The 23236-nt window shown below is 43.4% G+C and overlaps 2 protein-coding genes across 2 annotated transcripts; one reads left to right on the forward strand and one right to left on the reverse strand.

Annotated features, from left to right (window-relative positions):
• Window positions 1-475: 475 nt before the first annotated feature.
• LOC136435590 (prostatic acid phosphatase-like) lies at window positions 476-11504 on the reverse strand. Its single transcript, XM_066429213.1, has 11 exons — window positions 11370-11504; window positions 10494-10589; window positions 8824-8922; window positions 8141-8257; window positions 6229-6327; window positions 5609-5701; window positions 4802-4925; window positions 3763-3857; window positions 2615-2721; window positions 1941-2122; window positions 476-1207 (listed from the first exon to the last, which is right to left on the reverse strand). The coding sequence occupies exons 1-11, from the start codon at window positions 11472-11474 to the stop codon at window positions 1095-1097; spliced, it is 1230 nt and encodes a 409-aa protein (XP_066285310.1). The 5' UTR covers window positions 11475-11504; the 3' UTR covers window positions 476-1094.
• Window positions 11505-17894: 6390 nt separating this feature from the next.
• On the forward strand, window positions 17895-22325 carry LOC136435591 ((2S)-3-sulfopropanediol dehydratase-like). The gene is made up of 3 exons (XM_066429214.1): window positions 17895-21254; window positions 21594-21754; window positions 22090-22325. The coding sequence occupies exons 1-3, from the start codon at window positions 17935-17937 to the stop codon at window positions 22245-22247; spliced, it is 3639 nt and encodes a 1212-aa protein (XP_066285311.1). The 5' UTR covers window positions 17895-17934; the 3' UTR covers window positions 22248-22325.
• Window positions 22326-23236: the final 911 nt, after the last annotated feature.

A 23236-nucleotide genomic window follows, 5' to 3' on the forward strand; every position in this document is an offset into this window, starting at 1 on the left:
GCAGTTTTCCTTGTTCAAGTGAGTTACCGAAGCCTCGAAATTAACGTTTTCACCTACTGCCCCAGAATTGTCAACAACAAAAAACCTGAATTGTACCAAAGTTTCCAGGTGTGCACGGCTTTCCCCACTCCACCCAGGTGTGAATGGGTACCTGACTTCGGTTGGGGAAGGTCGTATTGAGGTCACCTGCTGGAGCCGAAAGGCAGCCTCCCAGACCCTTGCGACAGTTCCACAAAGTGCAAGTGTGGAGAAAATATGCATCTGTTCTGTATTATATGATTGTAAACCCTGCAGCAATTCACCACTGGCTGCCATTGCACAGGTACTTTCTGACCAATAAACCAATAAACCATTATTATCATTATTACATTGAATTACAGGATCTAGGATAGGGTTACTGCTGTTGTACGTCACCCTCTTTCTATGGACCTCCATAAAAAAACAACACACAATAAACTTCTGAAAAGGCTGTCGATATTGTTTTGCATTTTAATTTATTCATTCTTGATCAGCCAGGTCTATGTCGATGGTATTTTGCAAAATTCTTGAAAATTAAAATCATCGATTACAATTGAACATTCTGGTCGTCCTTTTCCCGCTGACGTCACGAGACATACACTGCCCTAAACACTTTTCTTCCTTCTTTAGTTTTTCATATTTTTCTTAACTCGTGGACAAAGTTTCTTATATTAAGAATTTCAAGAATGAATAAGAAAGAAAAACTGAGGAATTAGTCCTTCTCACAACAAGGAACACTTTCCTACTTCTCTTCAGTTAAGAAACTATTTCTCAAAAAGATTTTCCCCCTCAAGAATTTTTAGAAATTCAGGTCCAAATTTCTTATTTCATTGACTTTAAGATTATCTCTCTTGTTATTTTTAAGAAAATATTAGAATTTTTCTCTCCCCTTTCGTCAAAATCTTACTTAAAGAAAACATTTTATAAGAAAACATTCTTAACTCCTGGACAAAAGGTTGTTCTTAAGCACAGAAACTTTCCTTCTGTTAAGAAATTTTTTCTGTGCATAAGAAGAAACAAGAAAAATAAGAAAATGTATATTGGTGGTGTAGCTGGGACGCTGGGCGGTACCGGCTTCACGACTCGGCTGTGTCGTCCCCGGCCGGGGCAGGTTGTCCCCGACGGAAGATCGGGAGGGCCAACACGGCGAACAGCACGATGGTCGCTACGAACACGCCGTAGAGAAAGCCTGGAAGAGACGACGTACACATTTGATCAAATTCGTTACCCTCAACGATTTGAAACTTTGTATAGATGTATAAAACATTCATATCCAGGGGAAGATATTAAAGACAACCAAACAAATATTAGGGCCCAAAATATGAAAATAAAAAAATGCTGAAATCTTGATGGTAGTGACATTTACTAACACTATTTAACACATTTGCGTAATAACTTTGAGCATTTCAAAACGGCGCAAAATCGTGCCATACGATGATTCCATTAGTCTAGAGAGCCTACAAAAACCCCGGTGACGATTTTCAGTGAGTTCTCACTTCACAACGACGTCATATTTTTGCATGATGACCGTTGCTATAAATTGTGGTGGTGTTGTTTTAACTAATCATGTCTAGAAATGACTAAATAAATTGACTTTCAAAATCCGATTTTAGGGCCCTAGCATTGCTTGGGTGTCCTTTAAATACGAACGAAATTAAATCGACCATAACGAGTAGAAAGGTCACTAAATCTGACATCTATTTTGGTTTGGCACTTTATTTGACATGTATAACTAGTTCGACTCTTGCGATACTGATACTAATACCAATACAAAAAGAAAGTTGCGAAATGATGGATAACAAAGTCTTTTGGTCACACGTATAATCCTGGTAATCAAAATGCCAGGAATATGAGAAGCTGAGATACACACATATTAGGTGGATTACTAAATAGAAATATTTGAGAGGAATTTATTTTCTCACCGCTGAAAAAACTACGAGGTGGAAGTTCGCATGCGCGCCTCCACCTTCCCGGACTCATGATGACGTCATCTATCAGGGTCACGAAGTCGTCGAATGGGCAGAAGGCGTCACATCCGGGGACTGTCAGCACGTAGGGGTCATGGCTGCTGTCGTTCCGGTACGATATCTGCACGGAAAATGACCTAAGAAAAAAGAAGAAAGGGCACCTGCTAATTCAATCGTGTGATTAGAGAAAATGCCAGGAATATGAGAAGCTATTCAGAACTAGGACTGAAAGATTTAGAAACACCAGTATACCGTACATTGTAAGACTGCTGAATAAGGACCTAAAGCCCCCCTCCCACTTGACCCGCGGCACGCTGGCGGCGTCGCTGCGTCCTAAACTGAACTTGTGTTACCCTTGACTTTATAATGGGAATATCATTCAAAACGTACAAGTATGACCAAAAACACAAAAAGCTTAAAAGTATTTTTTTTTGTCGATTAAATTTGTTGAGTTCTTTGCCCATTCGATTGGCCGCAGCGAACCCGCCAGCGTGCCGCGGGTCCAGTGAGAGGGGGGCTTTAAGATCACGTGTCGCGAGCAGTAAAACAAAGGATATCTACCAAAGGCAATGACCGTTTATCTAACGTTTTCAGTAGGAAAGTTGTAAGAAGATTGACGGTTAGCTCACCCCAGCCTGTCCTGGTACAGCTCGATCAAGACGCAGGAGGCGTAGGGCGCACTCATGTTGTTGTAGACATTAAGGGCAGACAGAAGGGCTGATATATCCAGGTCGTGCTAACAATGGCACAAAGTAAGTGAATGATTCAATTAGAAAAACGTAAAACTATCGTTGATGAAGGTTAGACATCCAGGTAAAAAGATACGCCGAATCGTTTAGGCTTCGAAAAATAGATAATTTTCATGCGCCCAAAATAGCTACTTAAGCAAATGGATAGTTTTTATGTGCCAAAACTAGTTACTCAAGCAACTGAACTATCCAGTTGCTTAAATAACTTCTTTCGAAACTTGATCATATCAAAGTCAGTGTACTTTTTGTTGCATCCATTAAGCTGCTTCTCATAGAAAAATCCAATATTTGACAGAGATAGAATTATCCATTTTTCGAACCCTAAACGATGAGCAACAACGATTTATCGCAAGGTGGGAGGGGGGCATTTCGTTGAACAGAGACATAGACAGTGAAGAATTAGTTATTTTACGCATTAGCTTCTTTATAAGTTACGTTTTTCAGACATTCATAAAAGATTACACTTAGTAATACGTTTCTTTGAAAATACATTTTATTGGTATCTGTTCTTCCATACTCTCTTGTAAGACAATTGCAGATGATCGCAACCACTCTCACGCATGTACGTAAAATGGACCACTTTAGGCCAGGTGGCAGCTAGAACCCTAGTGCAACTGATATACAGTCAGATACATACGAGTGTAAGGCACATACGAGTGTAAGTCAATATGATATGCAAGTGGCTTCATAAAAGGTCAATATTTTAATCAAATGAATTGAAATTTGGTACAAATGTAAAGGCACATATGCTCTTGACAGTCGCTTATGAAAATTTGAACAACAAACTAAGATATGTCAGCCTCAAGAGGATATATGCCTTCACATTTGAGCCACAATTCAACTGAAAAAAATAGCCTGTTATAAAACTACTTGCAAAACATATTGGCTCACCCTCGTTCTTAGGATGCCCAATAGAATATTAGCCAATTGCCCAAGAAGCCTGTATGCTATGGGGTTTATGTAGCAGGAGAAAGCCACAAACAATGTCATTGAAACCCATAGATAACTTTTAAGTTAAAAACACTCACAGCCGAGTACATCAACAGTCGATGAACCTTCTTGTCCTCAAGAACCTCTTGCCGAGCTTCCGTCATGTTTGACACGATGTTGTGAATCAGAAGTCCTGCAAAACGACGTGTATTTGTTCTTACATTACTTTTGGATCAATACTCAAGGAGTTATTAAAAGTGTCTAGCTTCCTTCATGCAAAAATGAATGACAGTCTTTTAAACGTTGATGAAGGTAAGACATCCAGGCAGTAAAATACGCCAAAAATAGTTACTCAGGCAACTGGAAAAAAATTCAAAATTTTCGAAATTTTATCCAGTTGCTTGAGTAACTATTTTTGGCGTAACAGTCTTTTAAATCTTTACAAAATCTAATATTCACGATTCATTGCACGGTATGTTGCGGAAAAATCGATGCATCGCCATATAAAGTTATGAAGATTTTGAGCACAAAAAGTCGCTGTGAAAAGCAACATACATGTGTCATATTTTGAGTGCCTTAGGCGAGAGGGATATTCACAAGTGACATCATGAACATACAAACATTCATGTAATCTTACTGTTACATTATTTTGTAATTTGCATAATTAGGGATTCTTTCAAGCCTAAACACCAAGGAATCTAAAAACGTTCAAATAGTCCAAGTAGGAAACGGCTTATAACACTGAATAAAAAGACTCTTTTTACCCAACCAAGAGATTTATTCCACTGACGTTTCGGTGACCATCTGTCACCTTCTTCAAGGCAAATCTGACCGGTTCACATAGCAATGCAGCACAGGTGTCGCTGCTTATACATAATAATGAGATGCATTCCCAAACGCAAAGTATGTACATATGTACAATCACAGGGGGTGGCATCACAATCGTTATTATGTATAAGCAGCGACACCTGTGCTGCATTATTATGTGAACCAGTCAGAATTGCCTTGAAGAAGGTGACAGATGGTCACAGAAACGTCGGTGGAGTAAATCTATTGCTTGTGTAAAAAGAGTCTTTTTATTCAGACTTACCAACCTGCTGAAACTATTCACGGAGGCTTATAACAGTACTTACGTACCTGCCATGAGTTTACCCTTCTCGTCTCCTACAAAATGGGTCTCGTACGCGTAAGCAGTCAGTTCATGTAGCCTCTTGTACACCTCCGGGGTTACCCAGTCTGGCCAGGACATGTTATGTGCTTTCTAAGATATAGAAACAAAATATTGCAAAATGGACTTGAGAATTTCCTCACCAGTTACATGCAAAAACTAGAGTTTCATGACCTCATACCTTCGTCAAATGATTTTAACCTTTTCGACTGATGTATTATGAGTGCTTTTCATCTATCATGCAAATAAGGTCATCATTTGCATGAATTACATAAGTTGATCATCTTCCCCACCCAAATTGTAGAAGTTGTCTTAAGTATGAGTGCCACGCGTTAGAGAGTCTTATCATGCAATATAGCGGATTTTTTAAACTTTCCTTATCAAGTATGCAAATTAGGGGGCCACAAATCTAGTCATTTCAAAATTTTATAAAGGCCTACCAACATACTAAATACCAAGACAATCCTTACAGGCGTTCTCGAGTTATCGTGTTCATACATAGCCACAGACACACACACACACACACTCACGCACACACACACACACACACACACACACAAACAAGCAAACAAACACACACACACACTCACACAGACACACGCGCATGCTGGGCAAAACATAACCTTCTTGGCGAAGGTAATAATCTAGTAACATCAACCATGCACTTCTACACTTTGCCTAAATGGAAGGTACTAGATGCAGATAACAGCATAAAAAGCTACTTTCCTGTAATTAAAATGTACACGAGCTACGGAATTAGTACGAATAAGACTGACCTCACAAAGTAACGGGTCCTCTGTGCGCCAAGCATCCATGACTCCATGCGGCCTGTCCCAACCGGCCTTCTTTACGACATACGCCATGAACTCCTGTAATCGCGTGGAGAACAAAATTAGAATATTCAAACATATATCAATTTCTGACGTCATAAGTCCAAAAGGACACGTGACCTAAGTGACCGGTCATTCGATCCTGAAGAAGGTTATGCTGAGTAGAGAAAGTTGAACATTCGGTGATTGAATGTCCTTTTTGGGTGTTTTGGAATGCAATTTGTATGTTGGAAATCAATAAAAAAATGAACATCATTAATCTTTGAAATCTTTATTAAACATACCACGTTCGCAGACTCTAGACGATAGAGTCTGAATCAAAATGGTATTTACATATGTACAAACAAACAGATACTGACTGTTCATTGAAATGAGTTTTCAGTATGCAGTGACTTGATCGTCAAAGCTATATATCATTATGTATTGTAGCAATAACTTAACATAAACTAAACTTACTTCTTAGTGACTACCTGGTGCATCTTTGCTCAAATATCGTATGGACGACACGACCTTTGAAGCATAAAGAAGAAGACAATATAATCGACCACATTCTGTAAACTACGTACCTTGTTCTCTTCCTCTTTCCGCAGGAATTCTTCGGAATTTTTGGCCTCTTCCAACAGCTCAACGGCTCGGGGACATTTCAACCAGAACGCTCGCAGGAGCTGAAGGGGTGGGGAGAAACCACGTGCAAGAAAAAAATGCATGTATATATGCCTCTAGGTTTAATATACAAAACCATAAAATTATCAACATATGCTTTGTATTGAACACTCAACTGATACAAACAAATCTAAATGTATCTGTTGATATGTAGTACAGTGTTGTGCACAGGTTTCGTTCTAGTTCGTCATAAAGTTCTTTGACCTTATCTAATGTAGAATCAAAATAATGCATCAGCCGAAAGGTGGAGAAGTACAACGATGTTTTGATGTATAACTAGATATATTTACTTTGCCTTTGTTACATTTTGTACTGACAGATATAAAATGTAACTCATGTTTTCAACTGCATCCATCCGCCAACTCTTACAAAATGTAAGAGAATCAAACCTGTCACTAGTTCTGCTCTTGAAATACCTGTATCATCTATGACCCTGGTGCCTACATACACTACTAGGTGCATAAATGTGACATTTACAATATCTGTAAAGTTCATGAGAAAAACATGGTTTATTACAGCAATACTTCATGAAAGAGTTCATCTCTGTTGGAAATTTGAATCATGCATAATCGAACAAACGGCTAAACACTGAAGCGGAATGAGTTACTAAGATATTCTTCTATCAGTGACTTTTAAAAGTTAGCATGCAATCACGTACCTCCAAATTTTCGATGTCAACAGTACATCTTGATCACGTAGTGACCTAGTCTCGCGAGAAGAACACGAAACTAGGACGAGACTAGTTTTGGAATGGAGCGGAATGGTTTTTGATTGACAGAAAAGGGGGTGTTGACATGTCCCTGAGAGACAGAGCCACAGTTTAACAGTGCGCAAGGCCTGGAGCGGAATGATTTTTGATTGACAGTAAAAACGGGCGTTAATTGCCCCTAACACAGATAGTCGATTGACAGAAAAGGGGGCGTTGACATGTCCCTGAGAGACAGAGACACAGTTTAACAGTGTGAAAGGCCTGGAGCGGAATGATTTTTGATTGACAGTAAAAACGGGCGTTAATTGCCCCTAACACAGATAGTCGATTGACAGAAAAGGGGGTGTTGACATGTCCCTGAGAGACAGAGCCACAGTTTAACAGTGCGCAAGGCCTGGAGCGGAATGATTTTTGATTGACAGTAAAAACGGGCGTTAATTGCCCCTAACACAGATAGTCGATTGACAGAAAAGGGGGCGTTGACATATCCCTGAGAGAAAGAGACACAGTTTAACAGTGTGAAAGGCCTGGAGCGGAATGATTTTTAATTGACAGTAAAACGGGTGTTAATTGTCCCAAACAGTGCCACAATTCAACGGACAGTGAGCAAATAGGACAATGACACACGTAGGTAGAAATGCCGAAATGGCGGCTTGTACAGTCCAGGCTAGCAGTTCCCCATATCATGCATTTTACATGACTCAAATTTCCTTCAATTCTGCATTTCGTGTTTGTCTCTGAAATCAAATCAATATGGTTTTCGGCCACGTTCATATAAAGGTCACATTTATACCCCTGGTAGTGAAAAGGGTTGGCTACACCTAAAATCGCTTATTTTTGGCATTGGTATGCACTTAAGCCCCCCTTCCCCTCTCACTGGACCCGCGGCACGCTGGTGGCGTCGCTACGGTCGATCGAATTGACAAAGCACTCAACAAATTTCATCGGCAAAAATCTTTTTAAGCTTTGTGTCTTTTGTTGTCTTTTTGGTCATACTGCACGTTTTGAATGATATTCCCATTATAAAGTCAAGGGTAACACAAATCCAGTTTAGGACGCAGCGACGCCGCCAGCGTGCCACGGGTCGAGTGAGAAGGGGGCTTTACCATATCGGTCCCAGTACGGACGGTGTGGACTGGAACAGGCTGGTCGGGGAACAGTCTATCTAGGTTCGCCTCCACACTCATCAGGGTCCGGTCTGTGTCGGTACTTCGAACATAGACCTGTGAAGATAGGACATATAATAATAAAGTTGTTTTGCAAATACATTGTAGGAACATAGGGAAAAACATACATGTGTTAGTGAACTGTGACTGACTTTGTTGTAACAATAGGCTACTAATACTCAATACGAATGTTGGCTATAGCTAGACAAGCTGGTTTGACTTCTTTTTTGGAGGCAATGAAAGACCTTAAAACTAAATATATATATTATGGTTATTGGGGGGGGGGGGGGGGAATATATTTGAACAATTTGAATACCCAGGGCGCTTGAGGAACAACTTGTGGCTGACATGCATAAATAGACACTATCATGGCGACATAGGTCATTCGATGACGTCACGTGAATACGTTCTATACAGCAATCCCGGTCCGCACTAACATCCAAACAGATGTAGGGCTTACCTTGGTGTTTTAATCGTGTATTTGAGGCACTGTTTTTCTAGTGGTCTGTCTTTTTATCTCATTACCTTTGAAAATGACTCGCCCAGAAAATGACCGCAAAACACGTAAAACATGTCGCCTGCATTATCCGAACCCTACATCTGCTTGGAGATCAGGTGCTTACCTCATCTCTCTTGAACTTCTCACTCAGCACTTTGAAACCCTCCTTTCCGTAACGCTTTCGGAAGAATTCTCCAAGGTTGTGATGCTGCTCAATGCCGATCTACAATACATAAACAAGGGTGAAGTAGGAAAAGTAAAGTTATCAATCCACACACAAGCTAAACTGAAATTTACCTCGACGATGTTTTAGTAATAACTCCGGAGTCAACTACCTTCCTCAGGAACAGACATGGCTGTACTTCTCCTTGCCGCATGGTGGCGATACTACAACAAGATGTGGTCCTTAGCATGGCTGAGTCTGTATTCCCCTCGTCTTGGTTCGACGATGTTTCGGTAATAACGCCGGAGTCAACTACCTTCCTCAGGGACGGAGAAGCTGTACTGCCCCTCGCCGCACGGTGGCGATGATAAAAGGATGCGGTCACAAACATGACTGAGTCTTTATCCCCCTCGTCTTGGTTTATGATTGGTGTAGATTTTCTGATCCAGAAAGCCTCCGGATCCTTGATCCAGTCTGTGCGTCCATTCAGACTTTGAGGAGGGTATGGTGTTAGGACTTACCGAATTCGAAAACCTCGAACGGTTGAATATCATTTCTGTGGCTGACTGAGAACTTTTCCTTTGACCCACCAAACCAATAAAACTATTCATGTAACGTAAGGATGAAACAGGTTCTGACCGTTGATGTTTCAAGAGTTCATTCAAAGACATGAAACAGCTGTCTAGTGGTGTCTCTCAAATGCATCAAACCATGACCATTCAAAGTATCCGTCTTTCTATTAAGTATATTGTTGTATAAACTAGTAAGAGTATAGCTCATACTGAATAGATACATATTCCATAGGTTTGACTTAATTATGAAGGTGGATCTATGTTGAACTACGTTGTCTGTGAAAGTTTCCCTACTCTCCGAGCAGAGGTTGGATGGGAATATTGTTACCTTCTTCTGGCGCCATGGCTTGCTCGTTTTCCACATGGATTGGTTGGCTGTTAGAAAACAAGTTAGAAGATGGTAGCACTCTTCCCGTCCAACACACCTCTGCTTGGAGAGTGAGGAAACCTTCACTGACGACTTGCATTAACATATATCCACTAACGTAAGTCGGAAAAGCGATAATCTGTGGAATGTGTATCTAATATTCATTTTGAGCTATATGCTCACTAGTTGGTACAACAGCATGCAGCGCTTGTGCCACAGGATCATTCTTAGTTCGTTTTATTAGGCCATGTTGATTTGATTATATGGATGACATCCGCACACGCATCAATTTTCATCCATTTCCGAAAAAAAAATTCTACCATTATACTGTAGATCGTGAAAAGCAACAATAAAATGAGCAAATACATGCCGTAAATTGCAAACGATATTTCGGAAAATGGATACAAATGTTTAGAATGCCAAACTCAAAGAAGAAGATGTGAAAAACGAAAAATGAAGAATCCATTCTTTGATATACCATTATTTTTATGCTTAGTCATTTGTTCAACCTTCCTGATCACTCATACTTCATGATAAAGGCAACTTTTTGAGCCAAACTTCTTTTTTTTTCATTCGCACGCTCACATCAGTTTTGGGGTTCCCTGGGGATGTCATTGGGGTTCCCTGAGGATGTCATCCATATAATTAAATCAACGTGGCCTAAAAAACAAAAGCTGAGGATTGAAACTTACGGATGAGAGAAAGCCGAAGCCCTGTTCCCATGCGTCTTCTCTGTGGATATCGGTTGGGAAGGTTTGAGTCGGAGAGCGGTCACCGTGGCGGAACATCTGAGAGAAAATAAGTAACACACTGTAACCTTGGTGTAAGATATGCAGAAAATAAATAAAAAATCTAAAATACTTTTGTCTGGCCAACATTCGGCAGCTTGCGAGATGCCTACTGAAACCAGCTCAGGGGCGCAACCGGGGGAGGCACAATCTCAAATTTCAAACACTCTATGGCAGGACTGACACATACAAATATTCATATTTCCCCGCACCATTCCCCAGTGGAATGCCCTGCCTGGCACGGTTGTGACGGCTCCCACCGTTGAGTCTTACCGTGACAGGCTGGAGGCCTGCCCGCCGTAGCCTGGGACCTCCCCCCCTACTTTGCCCCTCGCGGAGTACTTTTTAGTCAAACTTCTATGAATTGTCGGTGGACAGGAGAACGACTCCCAAGGCTTGGTGGAAAGTTTGTCACATCTACAGCACCCACCATTTCGCTTAACACAATCGAAAACCACAAGCGCGGTTCGAAGCAGTGCGTATACATGTATGAGGTTACGCCCACTTTTTGTTTTAGCACTTTACCGCACATGGCACTTTGTTTACCAAACGTTCCGGCTGTTATGCTGCTTTTTATAATTTCTGTTTCACCTGTTTCTGCCATAGCCCCTCTACTTTCGAGAATTCAATACTATACATACCACAGTCAAGATAGAACGTCTAGTCAAACATATTCCATGTCCTAGAGAGACACATATGTACGGCGGGAATGTACAACGTTTCTATCCAACACTTCATACTGAGCTTTGAATGGGAATCATCGAGAACTCTTTCACTTACCACACTAGCCTGCACCAAACTCCGCAAGTTTTTATTCTCTCCTGTTGCCACGCCGAAGCCACCAAAAGCCAAGACGGCGAGAAGAGGAGCCCACACGGCCGCCATTTTGTTTTGTTCTCTGAGGCGTTATGTAAGACATCAAGATTTTGATTGATGTTTACAGCGCAGCTATTGGTTGGAACAAGGCCAAACGGTGCCGCCAGACATAACCAGGGATTTTAATGTGAACTCTGTGTAAGTTTTGCAAAAAAAACTACAAGAAATGTGAAAGGATGTTACTACAGATACAAACATATAAATGGAAAATGCGAACTGCATACAATGCATGATATGAAGAACTTTGTACACCACTATTTTTCCCTATCTACTTACTATCCTTAAAACTATTTCTGGGACAATTAAAATAATGCCTCCTTTTCTGTCAATCAAAAATCAGTCCGCTCCAGTTGTTAGATTCATGTTGTATTAGTGTGATTTTTGATTATCCTCGTGATTCACATTTCTGACGAATTTCACAGGAACTCTTTTCTAAATGTTGACATTTAAAAAAATTCGTCCGTTTCTTCACTTGCATACTAACAATGTGATTGTACGTGTGAAATATGACGGAGTAGCGATAACACCCGTACAGTGCTGTGAGACAAAGGCTATTGTTTTGGAGCACCATATTAGTCTCATCTTTTGCCCCAAGCTTAGAAGTGGTACCGGTTTATCTGGTCGCTAAACAATGAACAAAAAGATACAACCCGTCTTCTGTCTGAAAACCAATCACTAGAAAAGATTGCCGGATGTCTATGCCGTTCATGGGGTGCACACACAATCGGGAGACGAAGAGAACCTTTTGTTTTTCCGACATCAAGTTATTGATGTTTTGAGCTGGGCGAGGCAACATGTTATCGGTCTACAAATATGTAAATGTATATGTAGCCTGGATGCCTGACCCCCCAGACTAAAATATCTATCGTGTGGGGGTCTGGATTTATGCTTGGGGAAATTTTCTCATGCCAGCTCAAATACTGAGCGAGGATCCCACCAATAGAGCAGCAGCAGGATCAGCAGGGAGCCATTTACACCCCTGCCATGATTGGTCAAAGACTCCCAGCTGTGTTTTTGAATCCACTAACAGATAAAATGTAACTGTAGATAGGGCCCGTAATGTCTTATTTGGTTGTAGAACTGTTTAACACATGATCTCAGTTTAGCAAATAGGAGAACTAGAGGTACATTACTCAATACACTTTTAAGTTTTGCTGTTATTTTGGAAAATAACTCCATGCATATTTGGAGAATTGAGTGGTTAATGATTAACCGTTGAGCAGTGTCTTGTCCATGATTCGCTATTGTTTATAGGGCGTATTCACGTGACGTCATCACCCCTGCCCTCCGTGGGCGGCCATGTTGGTGTTCACCCTGCAGCGAAGTTTCTCGGTGTCCGACGCCCTCTAAATTTCCAAGGAATGCGAAGTCGTCTGATCGCTGTTTTATTATATGCAAAGAGTCTCCAGCCTCACACCCTTTTCGCTACAAAAATCCAATTTCACCTACTGGAAATGACCCATTATCGACGAGCGAGGTTCCCCAGCAGCAAACCGGCCGCTAAACTGTTTACAGAGTACGCATAAAATCAGTTCACAGCATACAAGTGTTCCAAGGCCTGTAGCCACGTAGTACAGTACGTGTGAGTGTCGTGAGAAATTTTGTTGACAGGGAGTACGTTATGATCGGGAAAGTTCGACGTTGAAAGACCCCCAGTTTATGAATGAACGTATCTCAAGCAACGACTACACGGTGCCGCGACTGTGTTACACAACAGGCCTGTAACTTGCTTTTCGACCAGATACAAAAGGTTTCCATACACACACGTTGATTCTCAAACTTCAACTATTTAGATCCGCTGTTCGTATGTCAGAAATCCACTTTTGTTTCAGTCGTTTAGTCCCTTCGTAATCGTAACCGCACGTAACACGAGAAACGCAAAACCAATCTTACTGTTACCCGACCGGTGTGTGCTTTATCAGTCTCAATCCAACATCTGACCACGAGGCAAAACACCATGATTATGAGACAAAACGTTTTGAAGGGAAATTGTGAATGGCGTAGAAAACATCTGCCATATTTATACAGAGAGTTCCATAGGTCTCCACTATCAAGTGAGCACCAACATGGCCGCCAGTGCTCGTTGCTAGGGGGAGGGTCACGTGACTGAATACGCCCTATAGCCAGCTGGCCAATTGTGGTGCCATGTACCAGGCTACCTGTGGTGTGAGTGGCCATTAATCACAGCTTCTCCTCCCACTGACAGCACTCTGCTGAGGAGATTCCCCCACCCACAAGACCTCCACACGATAGATATTTTAGTTTGGGGGTCTGGCATCCAGGCTAATGTATATGCGGTTATTTCTGTTCCGAATTTCAGCTTCTTTAGTTACAATAGCAAAACTGTAAATGTATCTAAGTTCGCGTGGTTTTTATTTCGCGGTGAGGAGAAAATGGAGTGTTCGCGGGGGTTTTAAGTTCGCGTTTGAAACAATAATAAGTTTATTGCGAATTCCTGCTCGAATGATAATTGAAAATAACATACATATAAGGACAGGGTACAAAATGGGTATAAGAGCGGCCAAATTAGATTATACAAACGTAATTGTCTATGACTAGTGAACGGTTTGACTTCTCTTTTGTAAGCAATGGAAGACGTAATATTAGCGGTACAGTTAAAGGTGGGCAAAACGTTTCGCGGTGGTTTTAAGTTCGCGCTGCAAGTTCACCGCGAAAACCGCGAACAGAAAACCACTGCGAACATTTCTTCATTTACAATATAGGTACGTTGAATTATACTGAGGCGGATTTATCTAACAAGCCAAGCTTGTGCTCTTACTGTAGTCACCCTTTATTCGAGACTTTGTTACACATTCAGGACACAGGAGACTACAAAAAGGGGGCGTTGTCACTTGTTGAACGGGTAAGGGGCTCGACACGGGTGACTTGCGGCGTCGCGTCGGGACCACACCATTTCCGAGACTCCACTGTAAAGGTTAGTCAAACAGCTGCTTATTTTTGTAGCTAAATTTCTATCTTAGGTACCACATGTTGTCTTCGTTAAGCCCTAAGACGCTTGGATAGAATGTGTTTAAGGTGCACGGCTATCCCCACCCCCAGGAAGTTAGGCCAAAGGTACAACAAGAATATTAAGTCCACTATAAAGAACTGTCTTATCGCTTCTGAATGAAGTTCCTTAGATATGTATTTCTGCCTCAAGTCTTATTCAAAGCGAGTCAAGGGCATTCCTTGTATCAAGACAGTCTTGAGACTCCCACTGAACGATAAGACGTGGTATTGAGACATTGGAACGTTGCGTCCTCAACACACTGCTTAGTGTTGTTCCTTAATCACAATATTTCTGTAGTCTTATGACGTACACGCCCAGCTTACAGATATAAACATTCAGTAATCCAACACCGGGTAGGACTTATACGTCAGACTATGCCATATCATTAAATAGACATATGCTTCCATCTATCTGCGTATTCTGGATATTTTTTGACACAAATGTCGCGCTCAATACATACTCAAGTAAAACACGCCGTGAAACAGGTCAAGGATATAAAATTTGGGTATACAGTATTGGTACAGTCGTGGAATTTTTGTCCGCGGTTCTTCTTTATTGTTACGAAACATCGAAGGTTGGTGATATCATAGCCCCGCTTAAAGTCTTGGGACACGTTATATATGCGTCTTCTGGATATTTTTGACACTGAGCGTTACGACAAAGTGACCTGCAGAGTTTCAAAATTTCCGTAAAATTTGAGACGAAATGTTTTGCAGTTAAACATGCATTATTTATCACATAGATCTTAAGAATTTTCTGTTCTGTTTGCTGATCTATGTCAGTCTTTGGGTCCGGCACCGAGTTGTCCTGAGATTGGTGCCGAGTTGTCCTAAATGGCTAGGGGCCGAGTTGTCCCAGGGGCCGAGTTGTCCTGATACCTTTTGACACAAATGTCGAGTATACAGTATATATATGTACAGTCTTCAGCACAGTCGTGGAATTTTCGTCCATAGTTCTTCTTCATTGGTACGCAAATTTACGCAGATCATAGCTCCGCTTAAAGTCTTGCGACAAAAATGAATCTTAAGACGTTCATGCAAATGCATGCGACTTAACAGACAATGGCAGGCTTGTCTGGGCGTTGTGCATTGAAGCGTGATTCTTAACTTAAGTTGAGGTCGCGCTTTACCAACAAAAGAATGGCGTATTAGGCAACATTCCAAAAGAGGAGAAAGACGTGTTCTGTATAAAAATCGCTCTCTGATCTTGTAGCTCTGCCAAAGTTAAAACATTTTGCAGAAAAAAAGGAGCCTAGAGTCCATTCCAAGTCACCAAGAGGGTTGTTATTGTCCTAATTTACACATGTTTTCAATCTATTGTAATTATTTGTGTGAGAGATTTCATACTGGAGAAATATTTTGAATGTGATTTCAACTTTATAAATATTTCTCCGGTTATCTAAAACTTTAGAAATATTCATCATATGGAATATGATATTTCTAACAGTTTCTAAAGAATGGTAACGGCATTCTACCATTATTTACCATTATTTACAATTTCCTACTATTTTTTACCATTATTTGTAACATCTTTATGAATAGGTCAGGGGGCTGGGAAGAAAGTAATTCACACATCCTTGCGAAGTATAGGGAAGAATGCTTTCCACAAAGGACCCAACATTGTCCCGCAGTGAAGTCTAAAGATGTACAAAAGCAGACAGAAGGGCCGGATTAGCACCTACTTTTATGGGGGCAATCACCATTCCACCATTGTTAACCATTTTCTACCATTTTTTGTAAATACTTCTAAAAGTGAAAGAATAACATCAATGTTTAGAAATTATTCTAAATAAAGAGATTTTTGGGCAGTTCCTTTCAAAATATTTCTAAATTATTTAATTGACTTAAAATAAATTCATATTTCTATGTTCAATCTTTTAGAAAGAACTATTGTCAGTCAGATATTCTTTTATTAGAATTTTTTCAAAATCATTACAAATATTATTATAAAACCCTCTTGGTGACTTGGAATAGTTCTATATTAAAATGCATCTACAGTCTGCAAAATGAAGTATAATTTTTTCCACGCATAGCGCTACCACTTTATTTGATAAAGGTTGGGCAGAATAATGATAATCTTTGATAACATTGAAGGATTTAGGACATCACGGTTACCTTGTTTCAATGGATGAAAGGAACAGCGAGGCTTGCAAATTCTTTGGGGGGGGGGTTGTTTCACAATATGTTTACATGTCAATCAGAAATTCATTGTGCGAAATATTTGTCTATCCGTATTCATATTGGCCTGACAATGACAATGGATACTAATAAGATAGTCAAAAACACACACGCACAGCTACACAAACACATATGCACACACACACACGCGAGCTCGAACACACAGGCACACTAACACACACACCAATGCGCACATATACACACACACACACACACACACACACACACACACACACACACACAGCTAGCTACACAATACACACGCACAGATACACAAACATAGCTACACACACAAACATAAACCCATACACGTATACACACATACGCACAATAACATACCCCCCCACACACACACCCACACGCACACGCGCGCGCGCGCACACACACACACACACACAAACACACACACACACACACACACACATGCACACACACATGCACACACACTTTTTCGAGTGCCATATCATAATTTTGGTAGATGTCCTCCATTCTGTTACCCTGGGAGTCCAGACACCGTGTATCGGCGCGCTACCGAGCGCCGCACGCGCACCCAAGCTTTCCCGGCCCACCCTCCCGCTGCCCCCGAAGACCTACCCCGCCCCAGATACACGGTGTCTGGACTCCAAGGGTACCATTCTGTCCACCCTTCCTTTTCGTCCGAGCTGCAGACAGGCTGAGTCTCGCCAGAGGGCGATTCATGCAAGGCAAGCATTGCTTTTACAGCCAAGTCTCAACAAGTCTTCCAGGCGTTTGCTGGCATTGTGCCCGATATTAGTCCGCTGTCTGTCTACCCTGCTGTATCGTCTGACCTGTAGACAGGCCAGACGATCGCATTTCGCCATAGCTGACTACAGTCGGTAAAAGTGTATACGCAGACTGCTGATAATCCGATTCCTATTTGGAATCTAAACGACGCCGGCATCCGAGAAGGTTTGGTTTTTACTTCGACTGATAAAGTGCATAGGACAATAGTGTGGCCTTTAGCTATTATGCAGCAAACAGACGGGCGGCAAAATTGCGACTTGATACATATGTGACGATCGATGGGGAGGGCAGGGCGTAGCGAGGTCTATATAAGTCGTTACACGTACAGCCACCTATTTGTCCTCACCATTATCTAACGATTGCGTGACCAGCTTTAAAAAAAAGCATTTCTTGTTTAAATTGATTATGCAGATGTCCTCATGTACATAACTGTAGCAGTTGAGAGAAATACTATCTGCCATTTTTTTCTTATACAGACGTGACTTGATAAAAAAGAAGCGACACCAAGTAACTCAAAATGGAAATGCAGTGTCGAGTATCCGGGGACATGGAGCTGCCTGCAAAACGGGGAAGATACCAGAACGACAGCACCCAACAAGTCTACGAATGCGACTCAAAACCAATCGGAAGAGTGCAGCCTGGCTTGTTGGCCGCCAAGCCAAAACATGGAGCCTTTGTCACCGTCAGGTACCTACAAGGAGCCGACCATCACCGACAAGAAATCATGGAGCTCATCAGGAGACTTCAACAGTACGGGAACGCAGCAGGAGAGCGAACCTGGTCGGTAGTAACCTTCAATCCGGAGCTGTGGAAAAACTGGCAAAACGGTCAGATACGGTTGGAGAAGCGTCCGGAAGGGAACTACCTACTCCCCAACTCCACCAAGTTTGTCAACACCGGCGGCGACATCTTCTTCTTCCTCAAGTCCGACTCCATGGATCACATTGGACGGCTGAAAGACATGGTCAGCCAACAGCTCAACGCCTTCCAGGACGTCAGTTTCGACGTACAAGACTCGGAGACGGGCAACAACCGCGTCATAGGCGGTCTTTTCGCCGACGGTTTGGCCAACCCAACGGACGTCGAGAACATCGACGACTTCGTCATCACGACGGAAGTGGACAAGGGCGCTACGGGTGGATCCTACATGCTGACGCAGAAGTTCGTCTTCAACTGGACCATCCTAGACAACATGACGCGTGACCAGCTTGAGAACATGATCGGGAGGACTGTGACCGACGACGTCCTAGTGGTCAATGACCCACGGAGGCACACCAAGTGTGCACATATTCTGGACGAGAACGGGAAACATCCGCTCATCTTCCGACAGTCCATGCCCTACGGTCTCAACAAAACCGGCATCGGCCGCGAGGAGGGTACCTTCTACATCTCCTGCGCAAACACATGTCAACGTTTCCTTGACATACTCAAGAAGCTGGTTGCGGAAGAAGACCATCTCATCAGCACCGTACACGCGGAAGAAGGGAGCCTCTGGTACGTGCCAAGCGCCGACGAGCTCGGCCTGGCGCCTGTCCCCGTCCGTGAGCAACTCACCTTGATGCCACAGTGGGACGTCAAGAGTGACAACGGCTACATGTTCTACAACAGCCGAGAGTACATGTACCGGATGACTACAGGCGGTTACCATGACAACACGCCCAGCTCGCGCGTCCTGAAACTCATGGGTCGGGTCCTGACCGACTGGCAGCGCAGCTGGTTCGAAAAGACGGACGAGCCCCTCATCCCTGATCTCCAAAACTTCCTCAACAACGAAGACCGCACCCTCCTGGCCAAGTATGACAACGCCGTGCCCATCAGGAAAGGTCTGGCTACATACTACACATTACAGCATGTCGTCAAAACACCTCCCTTCTCCGAAAAGTTCGACCTGTACCGTATCTACCCCGATGAGCTGATCGTGGGAGTCATGCCAAGCTTCGCGTTTGGTCTTGGAAAGAGGGTGATGCCGTACCTGACGCCTGAGGAGCAAATCCCTGCCTTTCAAATGGGTGTCAACGAAGGTGCAGCTATAGGACACGTCGTGCCGGATTATCAGGTCATCCTGGACAAGGGTCTCCAAGCCATTATTGATGAGATGGAGAACAACGCACGGTCCGCGCAAACAAAAGACAAGCAGATGTTCTTCCTCTCGGCTGCAAAGTCGTTGATGGGGGTGAAGGCTTACATAGAAAGCTACGCAGTGCTGGCCGATAACTTGTCCACCAAAGAAACGTTTACCGAAGAGCAGAAGGCAAATCTTCGACAGGTCCGCGACCGCATGCGGAAGCTTGCGAAGAACAAGCCGAAGACGTTCCTGGAGGCTGCACAGCTTGTATTCGCGATGCATTGCTGTCTACACATCGTCGGTGAGCTGATCTCTATCGGTCGGCTGGACCTGCTGCTGGGACCGTTCTACGCTCAGGGCCAGACAACTATGGAGGAAGCCCAGGAAATCATCGACTGTTTCTTCATGAAGATCGGCGAGAGAACCCTTCTTAACCGCCACGCAGCACAGGATAAGATATTCCCGGGAATGTGTGCCGTCCCCTATACAAGCGGCGGCAACTTCCCACAGGGCGGCTGCATGAACCAGTGGGGACAACAGCTCACCATCGGCGGCTACCTGCCGAACGACGAACAGGTCCCAACGTCCGCCTGTAACGCAGTCACCCTGATGTGTCTCCGGGCCTCCAGGCGACTTCCCTTGAACGCCCCGTGCCTGACGTTACGACTTCACCGAGGCATCTCTCAAGAGGTGTTGGAGGAGACAGCCAAGACCCTGCTCAGTGGAGGAGCTCACCCGGTCCTGCTGCATGATGACAGGCTGGTTCCAGCTCTACAGGAGTCCGGGCGTAGAGGGATTCACGTCCGCCTGAGAGACGCCAGGAACTACGCCTGTGACGGTTGTTTCGAGCCCGTGTTCGTCGGCGCCTCCGAGTTCGCGTTCTGTACTTTCCCCCTGCTTGACGCCGTTGAAATGGCACTGAACGAGGGCACGCTCTACTCCCAGGCCGGTCCAACTTTCCTCCGGGGGTCCAAGAAATCCTTTCCCTCGCCACATGCCAATCAGATCAAAACGTTCAAGCAATTCCAAGACATCTTCCTGCAACATCTTCGCCTCCACATCCCCTTGCTCGTATCGTTCCTCGCCGGTGGCTATGGTAACATAGTGAAGGTGTGCCCCAGCCCTCTCCTGTCTGTCATGATGAGGGGGTGCATAGAGGCCGGCCGGGATCATTCAGGTGGCGGTACGGAGTACCACGATCTGGGCTTCATGTTTGTGGGCGGATCCAATGCCATCGACTCGCTCTACGCGATCAAGAAGTTAGTCTACGATCCACTCACCGCGCTGACGACCCTCCCGGATCTTCTGACCTGTCTGAAATGTGACTGGGGCTACAACATGAAAGAGTTCCTCATCGACGTACGAGCCGGAACGGGCAGAGGGGAAGCGCAGGCAAGCTTCTTCAAACATCTTCGAGACGCAGCCATGTCTCTCCCAAAGTTCGGTCACGGCGAAGACGCAGAATTGAAGGAGCTGGCGTCCTGGATGTTCGAAAACGTCTTCAAGATCCTGAGGGAGACCTTCGAGAATGCTCCCATCGGTGTGAAGGAGATCTTTGAACGGCTGGAGAAGGAGTTTTCTCTCCCCGACAGGCCGTTCGGCTTCGTGGCGCTGACAGGGATAGGCACGTTTGAGGCGTACGTCGGGTACGGACTGAACAACGGGGCGTCGGCGGACGGACGGCGGAGCGGCCAGCCGATAGCGTCGGACCTGAGCCCGGCACCAGTACCGCAGGACCTGCCTGCTAGTCCCGACAGCTGCAACATTTACAAGTAAGTGGACAACATACAATTAGGCACTTGACTTTTTTCAAGTTACTCACATCTTCTCTTTCTCAACTAATCAAACGGAATCCAATGCCTTTCGAATGCAATTTTGTGCTTTTACATTGATACTGTAAATGCAGAAATGTTCGCGGTGGTTTTATGTTCGCGGTTTTTGCGGCGACCGTTTCACCGCGAACTCAAAGCCACCGTGAACATTTTGGTCCAATACTGTAGAAGTATGTGACTATAGCGCTGCCGCGAAGTTAAAACCACCGCGAAATGCATTTACAGTATTTCCACCGCTGTAACGTCGTATTTTCCCTGCAAATTGTCTGTTTTGTTCAGGGCCCTGGAATGTTGGAACCTTGACGTCATCAACATCGGCATGTCGTGCGGCTCTGAGGTGGATCTGATGATACGTGAAGACTTCCCATTGGACAAGCTGGCCGACTTCCTGCGTCACTACTCGGACCTGGACGTCCCCATTGGCTCCAACGTCATCGCAAGTAAGCCTTTTCCTGATTCGCTATTCTACAATAGCTAGAACTACAGCACTAACATCATGGCCATTACATAATAACCAATGGAAAAAAGTCTCACTTTGAGTCACCAGACCGCAAGACAAACAGCTACATCCTGTCTCTTTTTCTGGCTGAAAAATTTCATCATCTTATCTTTGTTTTGAAAAGGGGTAGAATCGGTGGCTAGCGATCGTTTGTTCTCTCCATTCTCTATAAGTAGTCTCACGCTGATATTTAACGCCAAAATGCAATCTAAGTCTAGTCTAGTCTGTTCTATTTAGTGATGAACTATTCTCATCTCAGTCTGTTTTTCTCCTCAGTCACGTGTGCTAATCCGGAGACGCTTGAGAAGGCATCAAAGAAGACCGACCCATACGAGCTAGTGCGCGTGCGCCAGGGCGGTTGGACTGAGTTCTTCATCACCCTGTTCCCTGTGCACCAGGGCCAACAGCGACGCCGTATGTACGTCAAACCGTGACGTATGTACGTCAAACCGTGACGTATGTACATCAAACCGTGACGTGTGTATGTCAAACCGTGACGTACGTCAGACACGACGTATATACGTCAAACCGTAACATACGTCAGACATAATGTATGAACATCAAACCGTGACGTCATGTACGTCAAACCGCGACGTATGTACGTCAAACCGCGACGTATGAACGCCAAACTGTAAGATAATCATTTTAGAAAAATTCAGTTAAAAGGTGAAGCCATATAACCATAACCATAGCAATAGCTTATAGAAATTTAAGTATAGAGAGAGGTACGTGCACATGCACGTGGGAAAACCAACGGTAAACAATAGAAAACGTTCAGGGACGGGTCACTATGCTAACGAGCATAGAGTGGGAAGAAAGTGGTTAGGCCCCTGTCGTCACAAATTAAGAACGTTCTCACGACTTTGCCCCCGACCACTCCTAAACCATAATTGGCATGGCGCTGGATTGGGAGTAGCCTGGGGTCCATCCTATTCTAGCTCCACTTCGTTCCTATGATCGCATCTAAGATCAATATGAAATTCACAAGTTTGACACGTCAAACACACGACAGGTTGGCGCAGACAACTTTTAGAGACGAGTAGGCAATTTAGGTGACTGAGACTGTAAAATTAAAAGTGTCGGTGACTTTATGATTTATGGTTAAGTTGAGAACTTTTGTTACGGGAGGCCATTATTAATGTGATTTTAATTTTGAACGCATTATTGTGGAGACATGGGTGTGGTGTAATAAATCAAGATGACTTCATTCCGTGAATTTGTGTGTCCTTTTTTTTCATATTCTACTTCTTGAAATGACGAAGGAATTAGAATGATAATATAATATAATAAAGGTTTTTATTTCTCATAAAAAGAGTGACAGGGTGGCAGGGTCCCAAGTAGGGACTCTGAATTGATATGCAGCTTTACACATTAGAAATATATTTAAAACTGCACACATCACATACTGTTTCTTGTATCATAA

This window comes from Branchiostoma lanceolatum, chromosome 5 (assembly GCF_035083965.1).
Source record: "Branchiostoma lanceolatum isolate klBraLanc5 chromosome 5, klBraLanc5.hap2, whole genome shotgun sequence".
Classification (NCBI taxonomy): domain Eukaryota; kingdom Metazoa; phylum Chordata; class Leptocardii; order Amphioxiformes; family Branchiostomatidae; genus Branchiostoma; species Branchiostoma lanceolatum.